This window comes from Mesoplodon densirostris, chromosome 3 (assembly GCF_025265405.1).
Source record: "Mesoplodon densirostris isolate mMesDen1 chromosome 3, mMesDen1 primary haplotype, whole genome shotgun sequence".
NCBI lineage: Eukaryota > Metazoa > Chordata > Mammalia > Artiodactyla > Ziphiidae > Mesoplodon > Mesoplodon densirostris.
In genome coordinates this window covers 29996015-30021802 of record NC_082663.1, presented here as the reverse complement: position 1 = coordinate 30021802, position 25788 = coordinate 29996015, and the positions used below count along the sequence as shown (strand labels likewise).

The 25788-nt window shown below is 38.2% G+C and overlaps 1 protein-coding gene across 1 annotated transcript in view; it reads right to left on the bottom strand.

Annotated features, from left to right (window-relative positions):
* SPEF2 (sperm flagellar 2) overlaps positions 1-23590 on the bottom strand; it is a 164928-nt gene extending 141338 nt beyond the window's left edge. Inside the window, exons 1-4 of the mRNA XM_060091629.1 lie at positions 23533-23590; positions 12586-12688; positions 4598-4850; positions 623-763 (exon numbers count right to left, since the gene is read on the bottom strand). Of these exons, the coding sequence (XP_059947612.1) occupies positions 623-763; positions 4598-4850; positions 12586-12688; positions 23533-23590 (555 nt within the window). The remainder of the gene's footprint in view (positions 1-622; positions 764-4597; positions 4851-12585; positions 12689-23532) is intronic.
* Positions 23591-25788: the final 2198 nt, after the last annotated feature.

Sequence of the window (25788 nt, the reverse complement as noted above, 5' to 3'; positions counted from 1 at the left end):
TCATTATAGCAGTATACGGTGTAGATTGCAGGAATTAGTATCAAAACGTAGTATTGTTCCCTTGTGAAATATAATGAGATTATATCCTATTGGAATGAGTGACAGCTGGTATGGTCTAGTAAAATATCAATAATGTAAGTATCTTAAATTTAAATATGATGAGAGCAAGCAAGGTACTTAACATTTCTAGGTTTCATAGAAAGACAGTGTAGCATGGGGAGGAGGTATTGAGGAAAAGCAAATAGTAAGAATGGCACATGCATGGTATGGGTACCTGGACTGGCCCCTGTTGTACCCATGGGTATCATGACCCATTACAACAGCACCCACTCTGGCATAGTTTGTTAGTGACCACAGAATCCACAACACAGGAGCCACACAGGTTCTGTCATTTAATAGACTTTGCCATCCCTGTCCTAAAGCTACATTATCTGTTTCTGAACAAATAACTATAAAATGGATTGGATATGCATATGGTGGAGGAGTTTTAAATGAGAAGGGACAATACCAGAAGTAATTTGAAAAGGAAGTAGGGAGTTCAGGGAAGTCGCTATATGTTTTAGGGGAAGATCATCCTTTCATTAAGATAAACACAACAGATTATTAAAGGGTTATCACTTACCTCTGCCTCTTTTTTCTTTTTCAACATTTTTTGAGTGTCAAGTGCTTTCAGAATACGGTTTGATGTGGGTTTAGGAATCTGTATGATAGCTGCTTGGATTTTAGCCATTATTTCATTTTGTCGTCTTCTGCTCAAGCGTTGCTAAATATCCCATACACATTAGTTTAGTTATTCAGTTCATCAGAATAATATGAAATGTTATACACTCACAGGTACACAGATACACAAATTTCCATTGAAATTTTCAGAACTCAGCAATTAACCAATGGACTGGGTGTTACAACTGTGTAACGTTAGGAAGCATGTGTCAATATAACTTATTTTGAAAAGTATGATATTGAAACACAATTTTGGAATCCCCAAATTATGCCGATCAAATGTGTGTATTTTCATTCTGGATATCAACCCTCCTCCATATCACTAAAGCATCTGAAGCATTCATTTCTACCAGACAACTTAAAAAGAGGTCAAGTTGTCCCACTGTTCCAAAGAATGGCAGTTCTAGTTCTTAGCCGCAGGGAGATGCGACCATCAGCAAAGGTGGAGGCAGAGAAAGGGGAAAAGTGAAGGAGAGAAAGGTGAGAGCAGGCAGAGCAAGAGGCCTGTACCAGGAACTGGCAACTCGGGCTGGATTCATGCTTATGCATTGCATAATATAGACATAAGTGGCAAACAATATACTATGCACTAATGAGTTTCTGGAAAAATTGTTCTATAAAACCTTTTAGATTTTAAAAGATCTTTGTTTTTCTTGGAGTTTTTGAAATTTTTCAAGTTTCTCAAAATGCATGTGGACAAGATCTTCATTTGTGTGTTTATATCTTTCTTGAAACCTATGTGTAACATGCATCAGATTGAAATCAGTTTGACGTGGTATCAGGTTTCTATGTCTCTAAATGAAGAAAGCATTTCAAGAAGGTTCCATTATTAGAGAAAAAAGAGTATATTGTCATTATAAGCACACATAAAATTTGCCTTCAAAATAAAATTTCTATGAATTACTACTGTTGATGGCTAAAATTTCTACGAATTACTACTGTTGATGTCCCATACCAATCACTCACACCCTTAATTGATGTAAGGACAATAAAAATGCATGATTTGAATGTTTTCTTACAAAAGTCTCATGTATGCTTTTATAATTAAACTTTTTGCCCTGAGTTTAATTTTCAATGAATGGTATTTGTATCCTTACAAATACATAAAAATAATTTATAAAACCAATTTCAACATAAAAGAGATAATATAAGAAGCTAGATTCTTTCCATTACTTAAGCCACTTCCTAGTAAAAAGTGAAGAAATAATGAAAACTTCCAGGCCACTGGCAAGTAGGGTACAATAGTAAAAGAAAATGAACTCTCAGTGATGATTGTGAAGTGGGACACAGAGCAATGGCTAACGTATTTAACTAAAACTTTTATATTCGAAAGTAATCTACTTAGAAGCTGATGACTTACAAAATCATTTTTTTAAATGGTACCATTGCTCAAACCATTCTTGGTCCTTCTTTTCTAAAACTGCCTCAGTAGATACTGACACTTACTCAGAAGATCAGTTAAGGCCCTGTGAGCTGTCTTTAAGCACTTACACACACCCCTGCTCTTTTCACTGTTAAAAATGTCCTGGCCTCCATCTTCACAGTGGCAACGAACATGTAAGGTCCTTCAACATCCTACCACCCCACTTCAACATATATATATATATATATATATTTTTTTTTTTCTTCAACTTAATTCTATTTCCCCCCAGCCCAGGAAATATCCATTGAGCCATCAAATAGCCTGCTGTTAAATGTGTGGAGTCAGTGTGCCTATGTTTGAGGTTTAGCTCTACTACCTACTAGCTTCATGAAGTTGAGCAAGTTACCTAATCTCTCCCAGTTTCATCATCTGTAAAATGGGAATAATAAAAGTACCTATCTCATAAGATGGTTGTGAAGGTCAAATGAGATAATATACATAAAGCACCTGGAACAGGGCCTGGCATCTCACTATGTATGTTCAATAAATTTTCATCATTATTGATATTAATATGTAACAGACACCTGCATCTTCCTCCATCTATATCAAAGAAAAAGGCATCTCTGCTTTTTTCATAAGATATCTCCTCCATCTGAACCATTGATTCATTCTTCCTCTTTTCTTCCCCAGAGGGTCTCCTTCCACTTGGGTCCTCACACCACTCATCACCTGCCACTGAATCTTTTTCTCAATTGCCAAGTTGTCCCAGTCTCCATGTCCATAAAATGAACAAATAATCTCACACTTCTGTTGAGTTTCTTTCCTGCAGCTACTTTTATTCTCTCTTCTCCTTTATCTCCACGTGTCTTGAAAGAATGCTCCATTCTTCCTCATCTCCACTGCAATCCACACCACTCTGCTGAAACATTTTTCTCTCCCCAAAATGTAAGCTCTAAGAGAATTGATTTTTTTCCTGTACTACTCACTGTGTGAGTGCCTGACATAAAGTAGGAGCCCAACAGTTCTTTGTTCAATAAATGAGTAACTGACTTTGGAAAGTCACCGTGGCCAACATTAAATCCAATGGATTTTTGTTTGGACTCAGCTCCACAGCACTTGTTTACACTTACTGTTTTATATTTTACAAAGAATTTTCTTATATATTGTTTTTCTTGAACTTACCAAAAAACCTAACTCTCAGGCAGGTAGAGATAAACATCCTTGTTTTTACACTTGGAAAAAGTGAGATTGAGACTGTTCCAGGGACTGACCCAAAGTTAACCAGCTTGCACGTGAAGGAAGCAGGAGGAGATACTAAGTTATTGACTTTCAGCCTAATCTAATTTCTAGCTCTCTGTGGGTGCTGAGTTCATTCTGCTACCAGACTCATAAGGATGTCCACCAGGAGTAGACAAATCTAAAAGTGGAAGTAGCTCTCACATTTATTGTCATTGTTGCTTCAAATTAAATTTTAAAATTCAATTATTTTCATTTATTTTTGTGCATTGCATCAGTACAGTACTCCCCATTATCCTACAGACCGGGAAAAGTTAATGGCCTTCACTTATCATAAGGAAACAGCACAGGAACTACAGAGATTTGTCAACTAAAGAGTTGTGTCAAATAATCAAGAGACACTTAATGAGTATTTGCAGTGTTGAAAGCATCGTACTAGGCATATTTCTCGAACTTGAGGAACTAAAAATCTTGTGAGGCCATATGACAGATAAATAATGAAAGTTAGTCAGTGCTATTAGTGAGAGGAGGTTCACACCAAAGAGTAACAATTACCTGTGCCCTACGAGCTCCGCAGAAAGAGTCCATGTATACTGGGAAGGCTGCACAGAGTAGATGGAGGAAAGTTTGGGGGAAGCGGAGAGAGGAGAAGGGTGAGCTTGGGTGGTAGAGAGGGAAGAGCAGAAATATACAAGTCCTATTCAAGGACAGGCTGCCAATCAATGTAGAAGAAAGACTTTATGCTGAGGGTTATGAAGAAATAAAGTTAGAAAGACAGAATGAGACTCTTTAGTGAAAGAACTTGGATGCTAGTCTAATTTGGTGACAAGATTATTTGTAAATTAGCAGGTTTCTGAGCAGAAGAAACCAACAAAAGTGGAACTGAGGGCAGATTCACCTAGCGGTTGATTAACCTCCAGTAGAAAGCCTGAAGATCGGAAGCCGCATTAGTAGGTTACTGCAGTAGCTCAGCAGTAGGTCTGAGCAGATAGGATAGGGGTAGAAATGGAAAGAGAGGAGCAGGCATAAAAAGCACTGGGAATTAGGAGCAAACAATTGATAAGTTATTGGCAAGTGGTGGATAGGATAGAGAGAGGCATCAAAAATAGATAAATGAATTGAAAATCTTAATATAAAATAAAACCCAAATATGGCCAGTAACATACATCAGGGACATATATGCCTGATGGGGCTTCTTTGAGAATGCAACATCACTGCTGTGTTCCTTTACCAAGCTTTATATTGTGATATGCTTATAATGTTTCTTTATGTACTTACATCTTGAAAAGTCTTGCTTTTCACGTTTTGAACTTTTGTATTTGTCAGGCATTGCATGGTTTGCATTTCCACTCCAGTCAGCACACCTTTCTTTTTTCTCTGGAGAGCAATGTACAATTGATATAAGAGTTTCGTGGCTGCCCCAGGCTTTTCTGTGATGATATTGTGGGCCACATTCTGATCAAACTGCACACCCAGAAGGTGAAGTGTGGGCTCCAAGCGAGAAAAATTATTAAGTTTGGCACTTGAAATCCTAGGCATTAAAATATTTTACATAATTAGACACTGAAATAAAGCAAACAACAAATATCAGAGGTATTACCATGATCCCATATTATGAATTATCCCATGTTCTTTTAAATATACCAATTCTCTCTAAAACCACTTAATCATGTAGATACATTGAGATTTTGTGTATTACCCTAACTCCATGCATTTATTTCTCTTGAGTGGCTAAACTAAAACCCATTAATTTCATATACTCTTCTACTTAAATAGATGCTAGAATTTCTGCAAGAAGTCAGTACAAAAACATAACTAAATGCCTTCTTCTAAATGGAAAAACTTAACTATTGTTTTGAAAAATATTTTACTCATAAGACAAAATTGCAATTTAAATGTCCATTTCTTTAAGTAATGTCATTACTAGAACCTGAAAATAACCTTATTTTCAGTTGCAGTGACAACTCTCACAGTAATCCCCTCAGGTATTATCAGAAATATTTAATTAAATAACATTAGCTATACAACTAAATTAGTTATGTAATCTTCACTGTACACTTCATATTACTTCTTCAAGAATCGCTAAAGACTTTCTAAAATATATGTATTATTGAATCACCTATTATCAAATTAGGCTCACATTTTAGAAGAAATTCATTAATTCATTTATTAATTTACTCTCTCAACTATGTCAATAATTTATTTAATTTAATAAATTTTTATAAATTTATTAAAGTCTTACAAAGATGACACCCTGCCCTTTAGGAGTTCATAGTGGGAAAACAGATGAATAACAAGTAGTGATAAATTGATGTAACTGTTGTAATAGAGGTCTCAAAGGACCTAGGGCTGTCAGTAAGCCTATGCATCCAGTGGCAGAAAGAATGCAAAAGATGTTAGATGCAATTCCAACTTTTGGGCCTCTCTGTGATCAAACTGTATGCAAATGTCAATTTTAACCACTGGTCTATTTTCTCCTTACTTTAACTTCCAAAAACTCAGTGACATTCTTTGATGGAAAAAATACACTGAATACTTAAATATAAGTCAAAGTCACATCCTCTCCCTGAAAAAAGATGATACTTTAGAACAGAGAGAGTTGGTGGAATTTCTAATATTATAGGGTTACTCACTCAATAACTTCATTTTGGACTATAATATTATTTGGGGAAGATACAATGACCTTTAATGACCTCAACTGAATGTTTAGAAGCTGAAAGAGATCACTTAGCACTTCTTTTTTTTTTTTTTTTCTGTACGCGGGCCTCTCACTGCTGTGGCCTCTCCCGTTGCGGAGCACAGGCTCCGGACACACAGGCTCCGCGGCCATGGCTCGTGGGCCCAGCCGCTCCGCGGCATGTGGGATCTTCCGGGATCGGGGCACGAACCCGTGTCCCCTGCATCGGCAGGCGGACTCTCAACCACTGCGCCACCAGGGAAGCCCAGCACTTCTTTTTAAAATTTAATTAATTTATTTATTTTTGGCTGCATTGGGTCTTTGTTGCTGTGTGCAGGCTTTCTCTAGTTGCAGCGAGTGGGGGCTACTCTTCATTGCGGTGCATGGGCTTCTCTTGCTGCGGAGCACAGGTTCTAGGCATGCAAACTTCAGTAGTTGTTGCACGTGGGCTCAGTAGTTGTGGCTCGTGGACTCTGGAGCACAGGCTCAGTAATTATGGCGCATGGGCTTAGTTGCTCCAAGGCATGTGGGATCCTCCCAGGCCAGGGATCAAACCTGTGTTCCCTGCACTGGCAAGCAGATTCTTAACCACTGAGCCACCAGGGAAGCCCAATTAGCACTTCTTAAACTTTATATACTGTTCCTAGTATATTATTTCTCAAGAGATAGCTCTCAAGCAGTGGTTCTAAACATTTTTTTTTTAAATCACACATACCATCCTTTGGAAATCTGATGAGAGCTATGAAACTTTTTCCACAGGAAAGAAAACACACATTCATGCAGATATACAAAATGTGTATACCATTTGCTGGTATTTGTGAACCTCCTAAAATCTATTCTAAAAGTGACTGTTAGCTGCCAAAGAGGTGGATCTGGGGAAATATAGGAATGATTTCTAAATATAAATAAGGAGCCAGTATCACAGAAAGGCCAATGTCAACAAATGTAGTGACACAAGATACTGAATTCCTTTTCCAGTTCTGTGGTGTAACTTATCGTCCTATTTCCTCTGTTTGGTTAAGTATATTTAGTGTGGCATACCACATCAACCAAACTTTGAATGAAATATTTTAAATTGATAAAGAGAAACAGATCTTAGAGGGGATAAGAAGAGATAAGGAATGCTACAAGGTAATCTTATCAACAAAAAGGGTAAAACATTTCTTTAGGTCTTCTCATGTCATGTCCAGTTTTGCCATTTTTTTCCCCACAAATGACCTTACAGTTTGAGATAACAAACACTGGACTAAAATGATTAGGGTACAGCAGACCATGTTTTGAAGAGTCTTATTGTGACAGAGGATGGTCAGATCAAAGACCTGTGTTCACATTCCTTGGATGGGCACCTGGCATCCCCTTTTGATCTTCCATCACAGTTCATCCTTTCATGTCCTTCTTATCCTAGGAGTCCTGTATGCCTTGTCCACTACACTTACTTGGAAAGATATGTCCTGAGAGCCACTTTTCAGAGATTTTGCCTGGGTCATAACCTTGGGCTTCAGAGGTTAGAGGCACCATAATTCAGGAGGGAGAATCCAAAAACAAACACTATTCATTCCCAAATTTTATCAAAATTTAGCCCTGTACCCAATAAAAGTGAAGAACACTTCCCCTCCTCTTTCTTGTATTGCACAACCCCCAGAATGCAGTGTAGCCTGCTAACACTATGGTTCAGTGACACAGTAGGCTTTAAAATGGCTTTTACGGTCTGGCCGAAGTGTCCAGGTGTAATAGTATTTCCCCCAGAAGCTTTTAATATATACTCTAAATTTCCAACCAAAATTTTGGGAATATAACTGGTGTGTAAATTGGTGGAGTCCACTCTTGTTACAGTATATGCTCAATCAGTATAACATGATAATCAACAGTTGTTTTTGAACCCAGAGAATCCACTGGGACATCTTTGCTCTGAAGACATAGCATATGATGTAAATGATGACTCCTGAGGGGATAAGGAGTGTATTCTGGGAAAAGTCTTCTCCCTCTCTACTTGCAGTCCTTATTTGCCAAGGTATTACCAATCTCCTCTCCTCCTTGCCACCTGGTGAGGGAATACATCTCACAAGGTAATTAGAAGCTGCCCTCCCAAGGGATATCCATGTTCCTTTACTTTTTATTCTTTTAACTAATCTGCTCATTTTTCACCCTCTGATATGGACTAAAGATATCCCAAAACAGAATTCTTTCAGAGTTAGATGAGTTATTCTTAGGATTAAGTAATTCCCAAAGCAAATAACTTCAAATTATTAGCAACATAGATTTAGTTTACTGTTAACATTTTAGACTAAAGATCCTAGAAAATATTACACAAAAATCCCCAAATCATGAGCTCTGGCACTAGCTAGCTGTCTAAAAACCAGGCTTTACAAAGAAGGGTTCTTTTCCCCGCTAAATACACTATTACAAAGATCATATCCACAGATTTACTAATTCTTGCCTTCTTTAAAATACCATGTGCCCTGGAAAAAATGTGGGTTGTTCCAGGAACGAAAGATGGATAGTATTTGGTTGTCAGGACAAGTAGGTCCCTCTCCCCATGTTAAGAAAAGTAATGACTCAGTGGAACAGAAAGTGAGTCCTTTGCAGTGAGTGAAAGGCAGGACTGCTACACATGATAATACTCAGGGCACACACTTGTGCAGGGGCAGGGCAATACCTGGCATGTGGTTGTTTTATCCAAAAAGGGGCTTCTTTTTCTTTGCACAGAGGTCTCTCTGTTCACGAAGACCTGTGTCTTCACAGTTACCTCCATCCATATGGGGTCCCTATTTCCATTTCACACAAAGGCCTTCCATGGCCTGGCTAACAAGAGCCAACTTAGTACACGTGAAATACTGCATGCATGATCTGATCAGTATGGTTCTTTAAGTTTTCTGTACCGAACCAGATATACTTTCTGAAATTATTCATTTATTTAAGAGAGAAACATTATTGTGTGCCTGCTATGGTCCAGGGACAATGCCTGGAGCACAGAGAATAAACATACTATGCAACTTTGAGTAACTTTGCAATCTAGTTAAGGAGTAAACATTCATATATTCATTATCAAACATTATTTGGGCTCCTTCACATGGTAGTAACTCTGATAAGAACTGACATATAAATAAACAATTATAACTTAATGTGATAAAAAAAGGGATGTCCAAAGTGTTATTAAAACAAAGAGAAAAAAAAAGAAAACAAAGAGGAAAAGAAAATTAAATCTGCTAGGGGACCAAGCACAGTTTAGAGAAGGGGTGGATTTTTAGCTGGATCTTAAGGATGAATAAAAGTTTCTCATGGTGGAAGTGAAGGACGAATGTTAATATGCAAAGTTGCAAGGCATAACAAAAACACATGACATGTTTGTGGACAAAAGCAGTTTATGTTAGGGCTTCAGACCGGTGGAAAATGCAGCTGGAAAGGTGGATGAGGGTCACACAGGGAAGCATTTTGTAAGACAGGCCTTGAGAAACAGAAACTGGAATATCTAAAGTTTATTAAGCTGATGGGGAAACCACACTTAAAAATGTGGGTGTAGAGCTCTATCTGCCTACAGAGAAGTTCAAACAAGGTATCTAAATGCAGGATTTATCAGGATATGCAGCCATTCATTAATTCAAAAAACATGTGCCAGGCCTGTGATGGCCCTGGGGATCCAAAGAAAAATAACTCATACCCATAACTTTAAGGCACTTGAATGTACAATGTGCAACGTGAAAGAGACACAAAAAAGAAACTGACAACAAAGTGACCAGTGTTATAATAAGTAAATGTACAAGATAACTTTATAACTTTCATAAAGGGATAATAAGCAACAACAACAAAAAAAGATTGGAAACCTGGTTACATGCAGACCATCACAAATCAATCTGGTCATATGAGAACTTGTGAGAAAGCAAAAGGAGAAAAGAAGGGCATAGACACTGACTTACCTACCCTGGTAATCTTATACCTTAGAGGCTGATCTTGGCTTCCACTGGAGGGGAGGAAATTAAGGTAGAAGCAGAGTGGGCACAGGGCTAGGAGCTCAGGCAGAGGAGGCAGTTGGGGCTAAGCTGTGAAGGACCGTGTATCCCTTGCCCTTGAGGAAGAGATTTGAGACATGGGGTGTAGAGTATGGATTAGAATGTTACCCAGTACCCTAAAAGCTTAAGGAATTGTCTGGGATTAGCAACAGAGGCTTATTTGGAATGAAAATGTATTTCCAATCCATGGCTCCTCTTGTATTATACTATTATTACCTGTACAACTAGCATAATCTGGATTGTGAAAGAATGACTCACCTCTAGAATGGAGTACCAGATTCTTTGGCCTTAAAGTCTTGCAACATAGGTACTGCTCAATGGAAGCCTACCATTCCAAGCAACCAAAAACTAAGAAATACTTGAGTGGGAAATATCAAGTTAAAACATGGAGATGGAGCAGGATGTCAGGGATGGTAGAGCAAGGACCTCCAAAAATCCATTCCTCCATAAAGGCCATAATAAAACTGACAAAAATTATGAAAATCAACTTTTTCATAACTCCAGAAATTATCCAAAGGCTTGTAACAATCTAAGAAACATTTATTTAAGAAAATACTTAATCTCAGTTAAAACAGAGAGCTTTGGATCATTTTAACTTTCACTATTCCCATTCCCTTCTCCCCAGCTCTACAGTAGCCTTGCAACAATAAAAGCTGTAAAAACCAGCAGCCTAGAAGCCATCAGAGAGGACAAACAGGTTTAAACCTTCTCAAAAAGTCCTATCCTCAGGACATTGTCATTATTTGGTATTTTTTAGAGCTCAATCACTGAAAAAAGACTTATTCCCAGGGTATTAGTGAAAAACAACCAGTGGTAATTGTTTAAGGTCACAGCTACCTAAGGCAGTGATACCACTGGAGCAAATAAGAGCCTACTCAAAAACTTAAAAGGAAGATATAAGAACAAAATATCCATTGGGTGCTTTGAAAAGCTCTGACATATTCCTGTAGATCTAGAGGGCCATATACATGTGTAGGAATGTTTGGATAAGCAGGAAAGACAGAAGGAGGTCCAAATTTCTCAACTCTGGCTGATCTTGAGGTCCTGTACAAGCAGGAAGTAAAGGCTAAGGCAGGGTTGTAAACTATGAAAGCATTGGGGACACCTCAACAGACTCACAGTCTCTCAGTCAGGAAAGGTTTATCAGTTCAAGATATTTTAAAATATCTCTGTTCATTTGCTGAGCTCTGTTCATTTGCTCTATTCACTAAGCTAACCAAGCAGAGTCTTCAGCTGCTGTACACAACAAGGAATACAGACTTTCCAAAATTAGTCCAAGAGAGTCACTAAACAAACAAGAAGCAGCAGCAACAACAACAAACCATGGGAAGGTGGGATAATCTGAGTTAACTCGTATTATTTTAAATGTCTATTTTCAACAATTATGAGACACACAGAGAAAAAGGAAAGTATGGTCCATATATAGGGGGAAACAAGGTCAATAGAAACTCTCTGAGGAAGGCCAGATGCTATTATAAATGTTAAAAGAACTAAAACAATCCATTTTTTAACCATTAAAAAAGAAAGTATGAGAACAACATCTCAACAAAAATAGAATATCAATAAGGAAATCGAAATTATAAAAATAAGAACCAAGTGGAATTCTAAGGTTGAAAAGTACAGTAACTGAAATGTAAAAATTCACTAGAATAGCTCAACAGGAGATTTGAGTTGTCAGAAGAAAGAATTGGTACACTCATAGATAGATCAACTGAAATTATTTATAGGAGAAACAGAAAGGAAAAAGAATGAAGAAAAATGAACAGAATCTCAAAACACATAAACTCATTCTAATCATGAGAAAAAATATCAGACAAATTCCAACTGAGGAACGATGTATAAAATACCTGACCAGTTATTAATTTTTCTAAACTGTAAAGATTATCAAAAACAAGGAAAGTCTGAGAAAGTATCTCAGCCAAGAAGAATCTAAGGAGACATGGTTATAAAATATAATGTGGTATCCTGGTGAGATACTGGAACAAAAAAGACATTAGATAAAAATTATAACAAATCTTTGGTACAAAATGTACCATATGAATATAAGATGGTAGCAATAGGGGGGACTAGATGTGAACAATATGGGAACTCTCTGTACTATCTTTGCAATTTTTCTGTAAATCTAAAACTGTTCAAAATAAGAAGTTTATTTTTAAAAATCAACAAAGCCTCAGAGACCTGTGGGATACTGTCAAGTATACCAACATATACATAGTGGGAGTCCCAGAAGGAGAAGAAAGAGAGAAAGAAATGGGCAGAAAGAACTTTTGGAGAAATGATGGGTGAAAGCTTCACAAATTTGATAAAACACAGGAACACAGGACTGCAGGAATACAGAAGATATTAAAATGGGGCCCATCTAGAGATGAGGGCTTGCTGCAACCTTATAACTTTGTCTCCTTTGTACTCCTGGGACAATGAAGTATGTATATGTGAGGAAGCAGCAATTTCCATACCAATGGATGCTTGTCTGGTTTAGGGGAATCTTGTGGTAAATGATTCTTTAATGTTAACTTTGGGCTAAAACCATCCAAATGCCAAAGGAATTGACCTTTTTTAAAGTAAGGAATAATCTCACTAACCTGCTTTCTGAAAATTCTGCAAAATCATCCTGAAGTGCAAACTTGTGCAAAACTTCTCCAATTAGATAGCCATTGGAAAATGACTTTGCAAATGACTTGGGACCTGAATTTTAGAATGTAGAGATTAAAAAAGTAAATATAATGTTGTACATAGAGTTTATATATTTTCATTATGTACACAGAGAGTAAAACTTCATAATTTAACTTGAACTCAAAATGCCATGAAAATACTTCTAAAAACATCTTGTAATAACCAAATGAAAATATTGAAGTTTAACAGTAGACATCTTATAAAGACCTCTGAATAAATGTAGATCAGTAGTTGATAACATATGACATTTTGAAGGAAAAGACAACTTTTGATCAAACCAAACAAAACACAACCGATAAAATATATAGATCTAAAAACAAGCACAGGGAGATCAGTTCGGTGCTTTGTGACCACCTAGAGGGGTGGGATAGGGAGGCTGGGAGGGAGGGAGACGCAAGAGGGAAGAGATATGGGAACATATGTATATGTATAACTGATTCACTTTGTTATAAAGCAGAAACTAACACACCATTGTAAAGCAATTATACTCCAATAAAGATGTAAAAAAAAAAATAAAAACAAACCCTCAATATATTTTATAAAATTATACTCTAATACCTTAGTTATCAGTAAAACCTGTGGATGATGATTTCATATTCTGGCCAGGTAAGGTACAATCTAACGTCTTTAAACCTCAACACTTAATTTTAACCATCTTGCAATGGAAATTTTACAGAAATCATCTGCAGCTTCTTAAATAAAGCCTGCTGAACATAATCAAGCTTTTCCTTGTTGGCTCCAGGGTTTACTCCAGTCTAGTTGGTGTTCTGTGCAATGATGGAGACAGCCCAGAGGAAGACAGACTTTGGAGCCAGAGATATCTATGCAGGAATCTCGGCTCTGCCTTTTACTAGCTGTGCAACCTCTGCCAAGCTGCTTAAGCTTCCCGAGTTTCTGTCCCCTCAGCATATCTATATCTATCTTGGAGAGCTATTTTAAAGATTAAAGGTAATGTATGAGAATGCCTTGATACCATGCCTGCCACATAGTATGCACATAATGATGAGCGCAGAAAAAGAAATTAAGTGTTAAACAGAATTTGCTTTCTTTAAAAATGTCCTTAGCTTGGGGCCCCTTGTATTTTTCTTATGAAGTGAAGGATATAAGGTTACATGGTATTCAAGAATGATATACAGGGCTTCCCTGGTGGCGCAGTGGTTGAGAATCTGCCTGCTAATGCAGGGGACACGGGTTCGAGCCCTGGTCTGGGAGGATCCCACATGCCGCGGAGCAACTAGGCCCGTGAGCCATAACTACTGAGCCTGCGTGTCTGGAGCCTGTGCTCCGCAACAAAAGAGGCCACGATAGTGAGAGGCCCGCGCACCGCGATGAAGAGTGGCCCCCGCTTGCCGCAACTAGAGAAAGCCCTCACACAGAAACGAAGACCCAACACAGCCATAAATAAATAAATAAATAAATAAATAAATAAATAAATAAATAAATAAAAAGAATGATATACAAAGTCTATACATAAAATAAATTATATTATCATAGGACAAAGCCATCATCTCTCAAATGACTTCAAAATCATCCAAAAATCTTCAATGTATTTCTATCAGAGTCCTTTAGGCAATAGCAATACTAAATATCTATAAAATATTATATATTATCACAGTATTGCAAACTCATTCATACTGAATTATCCTCTTTTATCTATTTGACTAGTAATAAGGTGGCTATCTGAAAATGAAGAAAAAATAATTTCTTCATGATTTGTAGAACTGATGCTTGGTGCATGGTTGCAGGGAGGTGAGTTGAGTTGCTCCATAAAGGCCACTGTACAGAGACCTTACTCAGAAGACTTCACATTATTATAAGACTCTTGCATATTTGACACCAGCCCACAATTTTGCCCAAAGCTTTCCTAATATCTGTTCTCAAAGTATTTTATACTCAACAATACCCCAATTCTTAGGTTAAATCAATATAATTATAAAGTAGTTTAAAAAGATGTCAACTATTCTCACTGATTCTGTTTACTTAGGGGTGAGCCCCTAAGCTATCAAGCACTAGAATCTATTGACTGCCTTCTGGCATCACACAGCAGTAGTCTTGGAAGCAACTGAAATCCAAATAGCTCCTTCTGCCCCCAAAAGGCAGAGGTGTGCCATCTCCTCCTGCTGAGTCACTGCAGATTTCTCCTTTCCTCAGAGACTCACCACTGCTGGCCTCCAACGCTGTTCCCTGGTCTTCGGCTGCCACCACTGTCCTCACTGTGCCATCTGGGCTGCTCTGGCTGTGCCTTGCACCTCTTCTGTCTGTTGCTTTCTCCTTTCTGCTTCTTTCCTTTTTCTCTTCTATAGCCTGTCCCTATTCTTAGCTTTCTGAAGTGCCATTGGACATACAGTCATTGTCAGACTATGGATTCCTACCAAAAATCTAAAGACTATTATTTTGTATTCAGGGGCTACTGCTATGTTGCCTTTGGGTGGTCTCATTCCCCCACTCTCACTGGATTTTGCACTTTGCCTATTGTTCCTGTTGACTGAAGACCTGAAACCTAGCCTGTGAATAACTGGAGAATAACTGTATCCAAGTCCATCACTCTCAATTTATCAGGCAAATGGTCTGTAGCAAACTCTTTGCTACAAAAAGTCACTAGAAAAATAAAATCATAATTCACTTCCTTTGAAGTGGCAGGACTTATTAATAAGGCAATTCGGATATGGTTAAAATAGGGGCATTTTGGATATAAAGGTCAAAGAAGAACAGTAAACACATTATTTCACTGTCAAGTAGTTTACTATAAATAATTATGAAAGCATGTGTCTGCAGCTCTGTGTGTATTAGACACTTTCAGATTTTTTTTTCTTTTTTTGCACCACAGGAGCATAGAAGACAATGAGTGAAGAGCTATAGCAAACAGCAAAAGTAACAGAGAGAAAACACATAGAAAAAATGAAAGAGGAGAACAAAGAAGAATACATGCAAGAAATCAGATGAAGAAAAAGCAGATAAGCCAGGAATATGTAGATTAAAAAGTGTGGAAAGGAAGATAAGAAGCCAGAGAGAGAAAGAGAAATGGAGAGAGGCGAGGGGAGGGAAACAGTAAGGAAAAAAGAAAACTCAAAGGAAAGATGATTTTTTCCCCTTTGGTTTATCAAATTTTCCTTCCCAGTAAATGTTCCAGAATACCATGACTAACTTCATGACGGCCACCTCTATAAGTTAATTTGCTCTCACAACTGGAATTATGTACAGGAAAGAAGAGGTGGGTTGACTCTAGGATAAGGAGCAATGCAGAATATGAGAAATACATGAACCATGGGAGCCCAGTGATGTTCTTCACCCTGAGCTCTAAAATGATCTACATCTGGGAAACGTTGTTCAGCAGCCACTCAGACATGCCTCCAGTCTTCCAAGCCTCAGATCTGATCTCCATCACTAATGTTTTCATTTGCTGAAATCTTTGATGTGGGCCTTTGTCTACCTTAGGCTGGGACAGAGGGCAAAACGGTCTATGTGTTTCTCCACCTGAGCCAGCTGGAGAAAGCACAAAAGAAGATAAGCCTTCTACATTCCAAATGGTAATGAGGAGAGCACAGGCTCTGGAGAAATATTCTCTAGTTTGACTCTTTGACCATTTATAAGCCCCAGGACTTTGGATAGTTACACAGCCCCAGTGTCCTGTTTTTAAAAGAGAGAGAGTGATGGGGTCTACCTCCTGAGAGTTGGTTTGAGAATTAAATGAGATAATTGCATGTAAAGTGCGTAGCATAATTCCCGGCATATAGTAAGTGCTCAGTGATCATTTTATTGTTATTATTACTGCCTCCTAATCTAAGACAACAGGTTATATCAATTACACGATTGTTAAGCTCAGTAATAGATCCTCAATGACTACAGTACAAACATCTTTATTTAAAGGTAACTCAGTACTCAGAGAACAAATATTTGACTCTATCCTTAAATTCAGATACAGGCCTACCCTTGGGGCCAGATAAGCTATAACACTCTCTCCAGTCTGAGGAAGCGCATGTAATCAGACATAGTTGATCTTTACAGCAAACCATCTGAGTGGGAGAAATAAAGACAAAACGTAGCCTCACAGCATTTCTGGTCAAGTTTTGCCACCAAATGACTAAAGAGATTTGGGGATTTGCGGATTGTAGACAAGGGGCTATAGACCTACACATTCTAGGCTAAGTGTCCTTTGCTCCTCCTTCACTAGAAGATCAAAGACCTAGCCTAGGTTATCAACCACATTTTAAAAGCCAAGCAAATTTACTTTCATTTGAGAGAGAGAAAAGCAGCTGCTGGTGGCTGGGTACTGGCCTGGCCCAGTTAGGCCCTGGTGTTGCTAGGAGTTGGCCCAGCACTTACAGCTAGACCTCGGCCTTCTGCTGAACATAACAATTCCACATCACACCAACACCAGACAAGGCTACTCAGTGACCCTGATGGATTAAGACAAAAACAAAAACTCTCTGTAATCATGTCTGAACTCAACCCGAAACAGTATTGGCCAAAACACAAAAAATGATCAAATATCATCCCCCTATTCTGACTGATATGAGTGGCTGCTGCTTTTTCTTTTTCCTTGCTTTGCTCTCCCCACTTCCTAGATAAGTTTTATTAAGATATCCAATCATAGAGTTGTCTATGCTCCCTTTACCAGTTCCAATTCAGAGCAAAGCGCTGCTTCCTTGAGCCCTCCCCAAAAAACACCTAACACAAACCCAAATGTTATAAGGCCTAACATCCTCTTCTTGAGATGCCCCACAGTTCCCCATGGTATGTGTTACAACAAGTCAGTAAACTCAATTTTGTTCAACTACAGGTGTATCCTGTGCTCTTTGGCTGGAGGACATTGACAATTTCTTTTCTTCCAGTACCAGAATAGGATGATCAATTTTTATACTTTTCTCCTTTGAAGCCTTCACCATAATTCGCAAGATTTACTATCTGAAACAAAAATCTCAATTTCTATATTATATAACCTTCTTTAATGGTTAAAATTTGGGGTGGCATTCTTGGAACTTCATATCTTAAAATTTTGACATTGATTTATACAACAGTCTTCCGTTATTAGATTTGCTGTCTCAATTTCTAGTCAGCAGAAGCCAAATTTCAATCAAGGAAAATGCTGCTGAACTAACCAGGAAATACCAAATAATTTGTTATATTACATGACAAACCATGTATTTCCTAATGACCCTGAAAGGCTACAGTATGAGAAAATGTGTGGTTTAATAATACCTGGGGGAAAGAGGAATGAACTAAAAGTCAGCGTACTCAGAATCTGCTACTAACTTTCCACTACCTAGCTGTATAACCCTAAACAAATCTCTACACATATCTGATTTGATTTCCTCATGTGCCAAAGAAGAATTAAATGATGCCTAAGATTCTTTTTCAGATCTAAAATTTTATGTCTCTATGATATGGTAAGGTCACAGGCTAATAAAAGGTCACTACAATACATTATAAAATATGGTATATAAATAAATATTCAATAGGATTTTTTGATATCTCTATTTTTTTCTTAAAATAAAATTTGGTACTTTTGAAAAAATGTGGACATAAGACCTTTAGTGAGTGTACAGGGAACCCAGATTAAGTATAGTTAGTGCACAAGGGGTTAATTAGTCAGTGCACAAGGGGGTCCAAATTAAGGATGTCCCTAAAATTTGGGACATCAGTAGAAACAGTCACTCTCTAAAACATAAACTACTGAGATTTAATACAAAAGGACAAACTTAGCCACCTATGGAAACCCGCTTATAAACCCAATTAACAAGGAATGTAGGCCATCTCTTAAAACTCACAATAATTTATCTATTTAAATTTTTTACTCATCATGTAAATGATAATCTTGAAACGTATTAGTTAAACTTATTCAGAATAGAGATATGCTACAATGGAAGAAAAATACACAAATATTATAATTTTAGAAGCTTTTGTAGTAGTAGTAACACTGGAAAATATCACTGAACAGTATGATTTCCCCAAGCACTGGGGGAAGAGAAGGAGGAGGGAATCTGACTTTAATCTAATCTAACTTAATCTAATCGAATCTAACCACTCACTGATATCTAGATAAAATATCTCTAGAGCAGAAAAGTAAAACACATCAAGTATTAGCTTGATTTGAGGATTCTTTTGGTAATGTCTAATTTCTAACCGTCAAGGAGCAATCTGATCTATAAATTTGGTCTCCTCCTGAGTGTACCAGCCCACCAAGACCTGCATTACTTTCCTTTGCCAGTATACTTTATTCTGCTGTCCTTTTCCACATGATGAATTGGTACTGTAGCTGATAAAATCAACAGAATGTAATTTCTGTTCGCATGTGACAACTCCTAAGAAGTTGCTTTAAGTAATAAAGCAGAGCTTCTGAAATCACAAAGGCGAGGATCAAGGCACCCAGGGTGACCTTTTCAAGATGAACAAATCCATAAAGTTCTGTCAAAAACAATACTTTACCCTACTTTTGTCTCACTCATACATTCTCATGTAATAAACAATTATTTACTAAGTGCCTATTATGTGACAGACACTATAATAGACATACTTCTAAAGTGAGAGGCCAAAAAGTGGTTGAAATAATATTTGAGTATCTAGCTCTAGTATAGATGATAGGCACTGTGGTAGATATTTTCCATCTGCAATCTCATTAGATACCCTCCCAAATATATAGCAATTATTATTACTACTTCTTAGGGTATAAAATTGGGACTAGAGATCATTATTTATAATTTGGCTACTACAAAATCAAGACTTAGGGATACTAAACTTTCTTAACTCAGTTTTCTCTTTATTCGTTCCTTGTTACTATTGATAATAATGTTTAAGACTATTGAAACAATAAAAATATGCATAATAAGGTATTTACAATTTTCAATATATCTCCATCCAGAATCCAAAATAATATGGGCTGTCTTATACATCCATTTTTACAAAGAATCTGATCTGTTTGGTACATGGAATTCAAATGCCTCTACTTATTTGTGGAGAATGTTTAGTTATGACATTCTGATGCCAGTTTCCTCTTACAGTGTATTCACAGGCGTTTTGTAAAACAGAGGCAATGCGTATTCTTGAAAATAACTGAGAGTTTGTAAAGAATTTTACAACAGATCTCTTAGTAACATTATTCTATATTGCTTATTTTTGTTATAAAAATAATTGCTTGAATTTCAGATGTGATTTTGTGTTGAACAACTTTTTGTATTTTAAGACATTTCATTAACATACACGTCTAAGCATTATTTTCCAGGACAAACGGTTTTGTTAAACTTAACTCACTGGAGATCCTTAGCTTTAGTAACATAGATGTTGTCATAGATGTAGTGTCAGGTGTTGACACTAATCAAGCCTCTGGTGACTCCCAGAAACCTCATTAAGTGGAGGGAGACTATTCTCAACTGAGGATCATTGAAATTCATTTTCTTACTGCTGATATTCAGGGTAGTCCAGACAACACAAAATTCAACACGAGATGCTTTATCCAAATTGACTTCTACCTTTCAGAATAATCCAGAAATCAATCGGCTTTAGGTACCTCTCCAATGACAGCAATGCATTCACTTGGCATTCTCATTCTGTTTTCTTTGTCCCAGCAAGCAACATATGGACTGAACCACTTTTTTAAAACATCAATAAATCCACCTTTGCCATTTAAGCATCTAGGAATTAGGTTATGCCCTGTGAAGTTACAACATGCCTGGGTGGTTGAATTTCTGCACTGCTTGTGATTTCAAATTGAACAATAATCCTCATTAAAAGGAGCTCAAATGAATACACTTGGGAGGGTAAATTTTTTAAAAAAAATATATTCCCTAAGCATAAACTCTAATATATAATACAGTGCATAAGAGCACTAGCCAAAGATCTACCTTCAAATTCTAGTTCTAGGACCTACTAGATGGGTGACCCTGAACAAATTACCAAGCTCACTCAGCCTCTTTTACTCATCTGTACAACTGGGACAATGCCTCTTAGAGCTTTTTTAAAGATTAAAAAAGAAAACCTATGTAAAAGGCTTAGCACACCACCTGGTGTAAGTATCTAAGTGCTCAAGAAGGGGTAACTTTTATAATTATTCTTCTTCCATTTATAAACTTTATTAGAGAAAATAACTCTTATGTAACCCTCCAATACTTTAAGATACTTACTATATTTCAACCAAAATGTTAAACCTCTTTTTCTCCTGTTTCATCATGTGATATTTGATCTATTTCTTTGATTTTATATTTGTAAGGCTATATTGTATTTTCCTTTCAAATTATAAAGGCAATACAAGCAAAAAGCCAATAACACAGATGTATAAAAAAAAAAGCCAGCAATCTTCTTTCCCGGAGTAACCAATACCAATACACTGGTTTATATCCTTCCACACTTCTCTCTATGCTTACACAAACCTCAAAATGAAGAGTCCGGTGTATGTCAACAGCCCAGTATTTGCCTCTCCACACTTTTCTCTCACATATCCTCATGCAACAATGAAATTATACTGGTTACAATAAGCTATAACTTTTGTGTTTTATTTGAGCATTCTTTAGGTCAAAAGTTATAGCAACTAACTCATTTGTTCTAACAACTGCATAACAATCCAGAGCATCATCTACCCAAGTATTCTTCTACTGAAGGGTATTCAAACTGTTTCCATTTTTTTTTTCTTTTTGCCCCTACAATCCATGTAGCAATAAACATCCTTGTTCAAATGTCCTTACATATTGGTGATTTTATTTTTGTATGATAGTTTCTGTAAAGTAAGATTTGGCATTACTATATCTCAGGGACTATTCTAAATGTTTTACATTTATTATCTCATTTAGTCTTGACACAACTCAATGCAATATTATTATTACCCCTATTTTGAATATCATAAAATTTAGGTAAATAAATTGCCCAAGGTCACTAGCTAGTAAGTGTGAATAAGTGACTTCAACCTAAACAGTCTGGCCTCCAAATCCTTCCTCTTAACAGGACCCTTATCCAGCAATTGCCCAATTACTTTCCCCAGAGGTTGTACCCACTTAACAGTCCTTCCAGGAGAGTTCCTCTAAACCATTCTAAGTCTTCCATTGTACACCATAGGATGGCTTATCTAATGACAGAAATCAACTGGCAGTGTGCTTCTTAGGTGCACAAATCCTAGCTTGTTTGTTTCCAAACACAGTTGAATGTGTGCCCTATAGTCAGAAAAGCCTTTTACAATATGGAATTTGGTTACTTAGGGGATTGTCTCTCTCTTTTTAGGCTTCTCTTAGCAATTGAGATCAAAAAATGAATATGTATTGCTAGTGAATGGGATGCAGAATACTGCATCTGTCTCTGCTAACAGCTTCCAGCGTTGTGCTTCGGGAAAGCAAACACTGGGAATTTTCCATTTATAGTTTATGTTACTTAAATTCTTACTTAAAAAGTCTCCAGTCTTTTAATGTTCACGGAATGAAGTAATTCTTCCTCTTCCTCTCAAAACCAAAATTCCCAAACTGATTACAATGAGAAGGGCATACTACTGTTTTTATATATTTCTTATGAATTTTATTTACTTTTCTCAAGTGTTTCAATATACAACAGAGTCTTAGGGACTTGAGCAAAAGGTGCAATTTTTATTAATCAAGTAAATAAACCAAATTAAACTCAGCAATTTGTAACTGCTTATCTTCGGAAGAGTATATCTTAAGGGCATGTTATTACATTTTGGCTCCTCTGGTGAGAAAGAAATATGAAAAGAAAAATGCTAAACGCCATCCTGAGATCAGCATCGTATTTTAGGTGAGGAACAGTCAGAGACACGTGGGATGATCATAGAATCCTGGGGAAAAAAATTACTGCGGTTCCCAGGGCATGTGTCGGTGGTGGTTTGGCAAAGAAAAAATCCGGGTTTTATGCCTCAAGAAAGGCAACTGGAGAAGCTCCAAGGTTAAAGAACTTAAACGCTGATAACAAATAGTGTGTGGCTGCAGAGACAATACTGATCTAGCATAGTCTGTGGATGACTTAAGACTTAAGGTTGAGTTGGCACTATTGCCCCTCTGGTAGCAAGTTGGCATTATGCAAGGGTGCTTCTGGGAAAAACAGACTGAAATGATTCGGCCTGAAAACCTCTTGCTTTGAGCAAAAGCCGTACCAGCTGGAAAATGAACTGCTTAAGAGACAACAGAAAGAAGTTGAATGGGGGTGTAGTGCTATTCTGGAATTTTGGCTGTCACAGAAGGTGCCAACATGTAAAACTGCCTCTGTGGTTGTGAGATTTAGAAACTTGGGGCGGCAACTTCATGGCTTGGGTAAAATCAGGTTAGTGAAGAAGTTAGCTTTGGCAAGAGTGAAAAGTGGTCAGAATGTGTACATCTGAGCTAAGACTGCTGAAATTTGTAAAAGTTAACATATTCTGCATTAACTCATTGCACACACCCTCCTCTCCTGCGAGGCAGTTAGGTGTGGCAAGTATGCCTGGATCTATTTTATACTGGAGGAGACACACTGGAAGAAGGAGAAGGTATTGTCACTTGTCCAGGGGCACACATTTAGTAGCGCGGTAGCTGGCTTTCAGGCTTCATATTTCGTTGGCTTAGTACCACACCACGCTTGAGTGTGAAAGGAGCAATGTCAGGGCCAGACGATAGAGTCCAGAAAATTTTTCTCTCCAAAGGAGCAAGGGAGCCCTCCCTGAAGCTTCTGATGGCTGAGCACCACGGTAGGTCAAAACCTGCGGGATTGGGACCACCGTGATGATGGATACCTCTGAGTGGCAGAGCGGAGGCGGGAGAAGCCCTGCAGCGGCTGAGGTGAGCCGGAGCGGGCAGCTAGCGCCTGCCCCGCCGCCACCTTCCATCAGCGCGCCGCGCTCCAGGCTCCGCGCCCCCCTCGCCCCCGGCCCGCTCTCCCCAGGCTGTGACACTCACTCACGGTCTGGGACACCTTCAACTCCTGGTTGAGCCACTGGCACAGGATCTCCGACATGGCTCGGCCTGCGCCTCTCACCGCAGGCAGGTGCCAGGAACGCGCGGGAAACCCAGTCGGCCCGCCCGCGTCCTCCTGTTGCCAAGGGCGACCCGTTGCTAAGGAAGCGTCTCCAGGCCAGAGCTAAGGGAGAAGGCTGGGAGAAGAAGGGCGCCAGCGCCCAGCGGAGGAGGATAGAAAATCGTGACTTGCCCCCTGCTGGCGGGTAAGACCTGGATGTGCGCAAGCGCAGTGGACTTCGAAGGCCGGGAGACGGCGGTGCGGACCTTCAAGAGCGCTGAGTTAGCAGGAGTGGGGTGCGGAGGGGCGAAGCAGGGAAGCTAGCGGACTGAGCAAGGGGTTCTTGGACAAGCAGAAAGAGAAAGAAAGAGTCTTGATGGAAAGGGAATTCTTTTCTTCCTGTTTGTCTCTTAAAGAAACCTATGGAAGGTCCTACTCTAATGGCCAGTTTTAACTGCTACATTGTATGGGCTACGCAGACAGGGACAGAATAGGTCTTATTCATCTTTTAATCCCAGAGCTGGTATAGGTCCTGACCCGCAGCAAGCATTCAAGTTTTGTCGGTGGTGGTGACAGCACTAACATTTAGGGTATTTCACATCTTTATATTGTTTTGAGAGGTGAATATTTAATGAGCTGCTTTTCTGGTCAGTTTTGCCTTCCAGGTAATATTTTAAATTGTATTTTGAGAAAGACTCTCACTTTGCCCAAACCCGAGTCAGCCTCCTCTGAGCCCTCTTCCCTCTGAGGTCCCACCTTGAACTCTGTCCTTGGCCCCTTTGTCAAGTTTTAGCAAAAATCCTGCTGGATCAGTTTAGTGAAAACCCCCACCTATATCTGATCTAATACCTCATCCCTCACCCTTGATAGCTGATCATTCTGGCCTGTCTTCAGCAAGGATCCTGTCAAGTCAGTTTAGCCTTTAGCCCTGCTGTTTCCTTTTAGTAGTTTTCCACCCATAGACCCAACCCTGCTCCTTGGCTGTAAATCCCCACTTTTCCTTGTTGTATTCAGAATTGAGCCCAAACTCTACCCCCTACTGCAAAACATCACTGCAGTAGTCCCTTGAATAAAGTCTTCCTTATGGTCTTTAACAATGGTCAGAAAAATTTTCCTTTAATAATTTCTACAAGTTTAGATAGAATAATGGGAAAATTACATATATATATATATAATAGTATATATATGTATGTCACAGATATAAGGAATTTCCCCCCCCCCAAAGCTTGGATACATCAAATTATGATTCTTTTAAACTGTAAGAATAATAACAGTAATGTCCTAATCGAAGAAATGTCTTTTAAGATTAATCTGAAATTGATCCATGTGTCCTGATTGGCTAAAAGTTTAGTACTATTTCACTGTTGGCTTTACTTAACTTTGAAATCTCCTATCCCATGAGTTTCCTCACACCTAACACAGAAAGCATAGCTAAATACAATGGGGATTCTGAGGGAGATTTATTGCCAACAGAATTGGAGCCTGATGCATTTGATATGTCTCACATTACAGTTATCCAAATTCGGAAGACTATAAGATTCTAAACAGCCTCTATAGCTTTGGGGAATATATCTAATAAACCTTTATCCATTGGAAATAAGTCATCCTTGAAAATGCTTCTAAGGGATGAATACCTGCCTGGAAATGACCTCCAAGACACTCCTGCTGCTTGTCATCCCAGTAGTATATTTAAACTGAAGACTAGTTTTACACATTTATTAAGAAGTTCCAAGCTTTAATTTCAGTCTATAAAGCCTGGGGGATAGAAACCAATGTTTTCTAGATTGCTGAGAAAATTGCTTTTGGGGAAGGATGTAGATGAGGGTGCATCAAATTCCACAGCTGCACCAGAAGAGAATGCCTGAGCTCATAAACCATCCATAGATATGTGCTATTATTCCCACGTCAGAGCAAAATATTTCTGTGCCCACCTGTAGGAGCTGTTTGGTTGTTGTTTGTTGTTTGCTTCAAAGAGTTATTTGTAGTGTTTGTCTTTGGAACCCAGCTCCCGGTGTGCCAATGTGGTATTTTGGAAAAGAAGTTTTTATACAGAATTTAGATAAATGAAGAACAGACACTACAAAATTAAGGCAACATCTTTCATTTCACAAAAAGAGCATGATAATTTTTTTCAGTTCCTAAAGCATCCCACTTGAAAGTGATCTGACATTAAAATATTAATGAAAAATTTGAGCTAT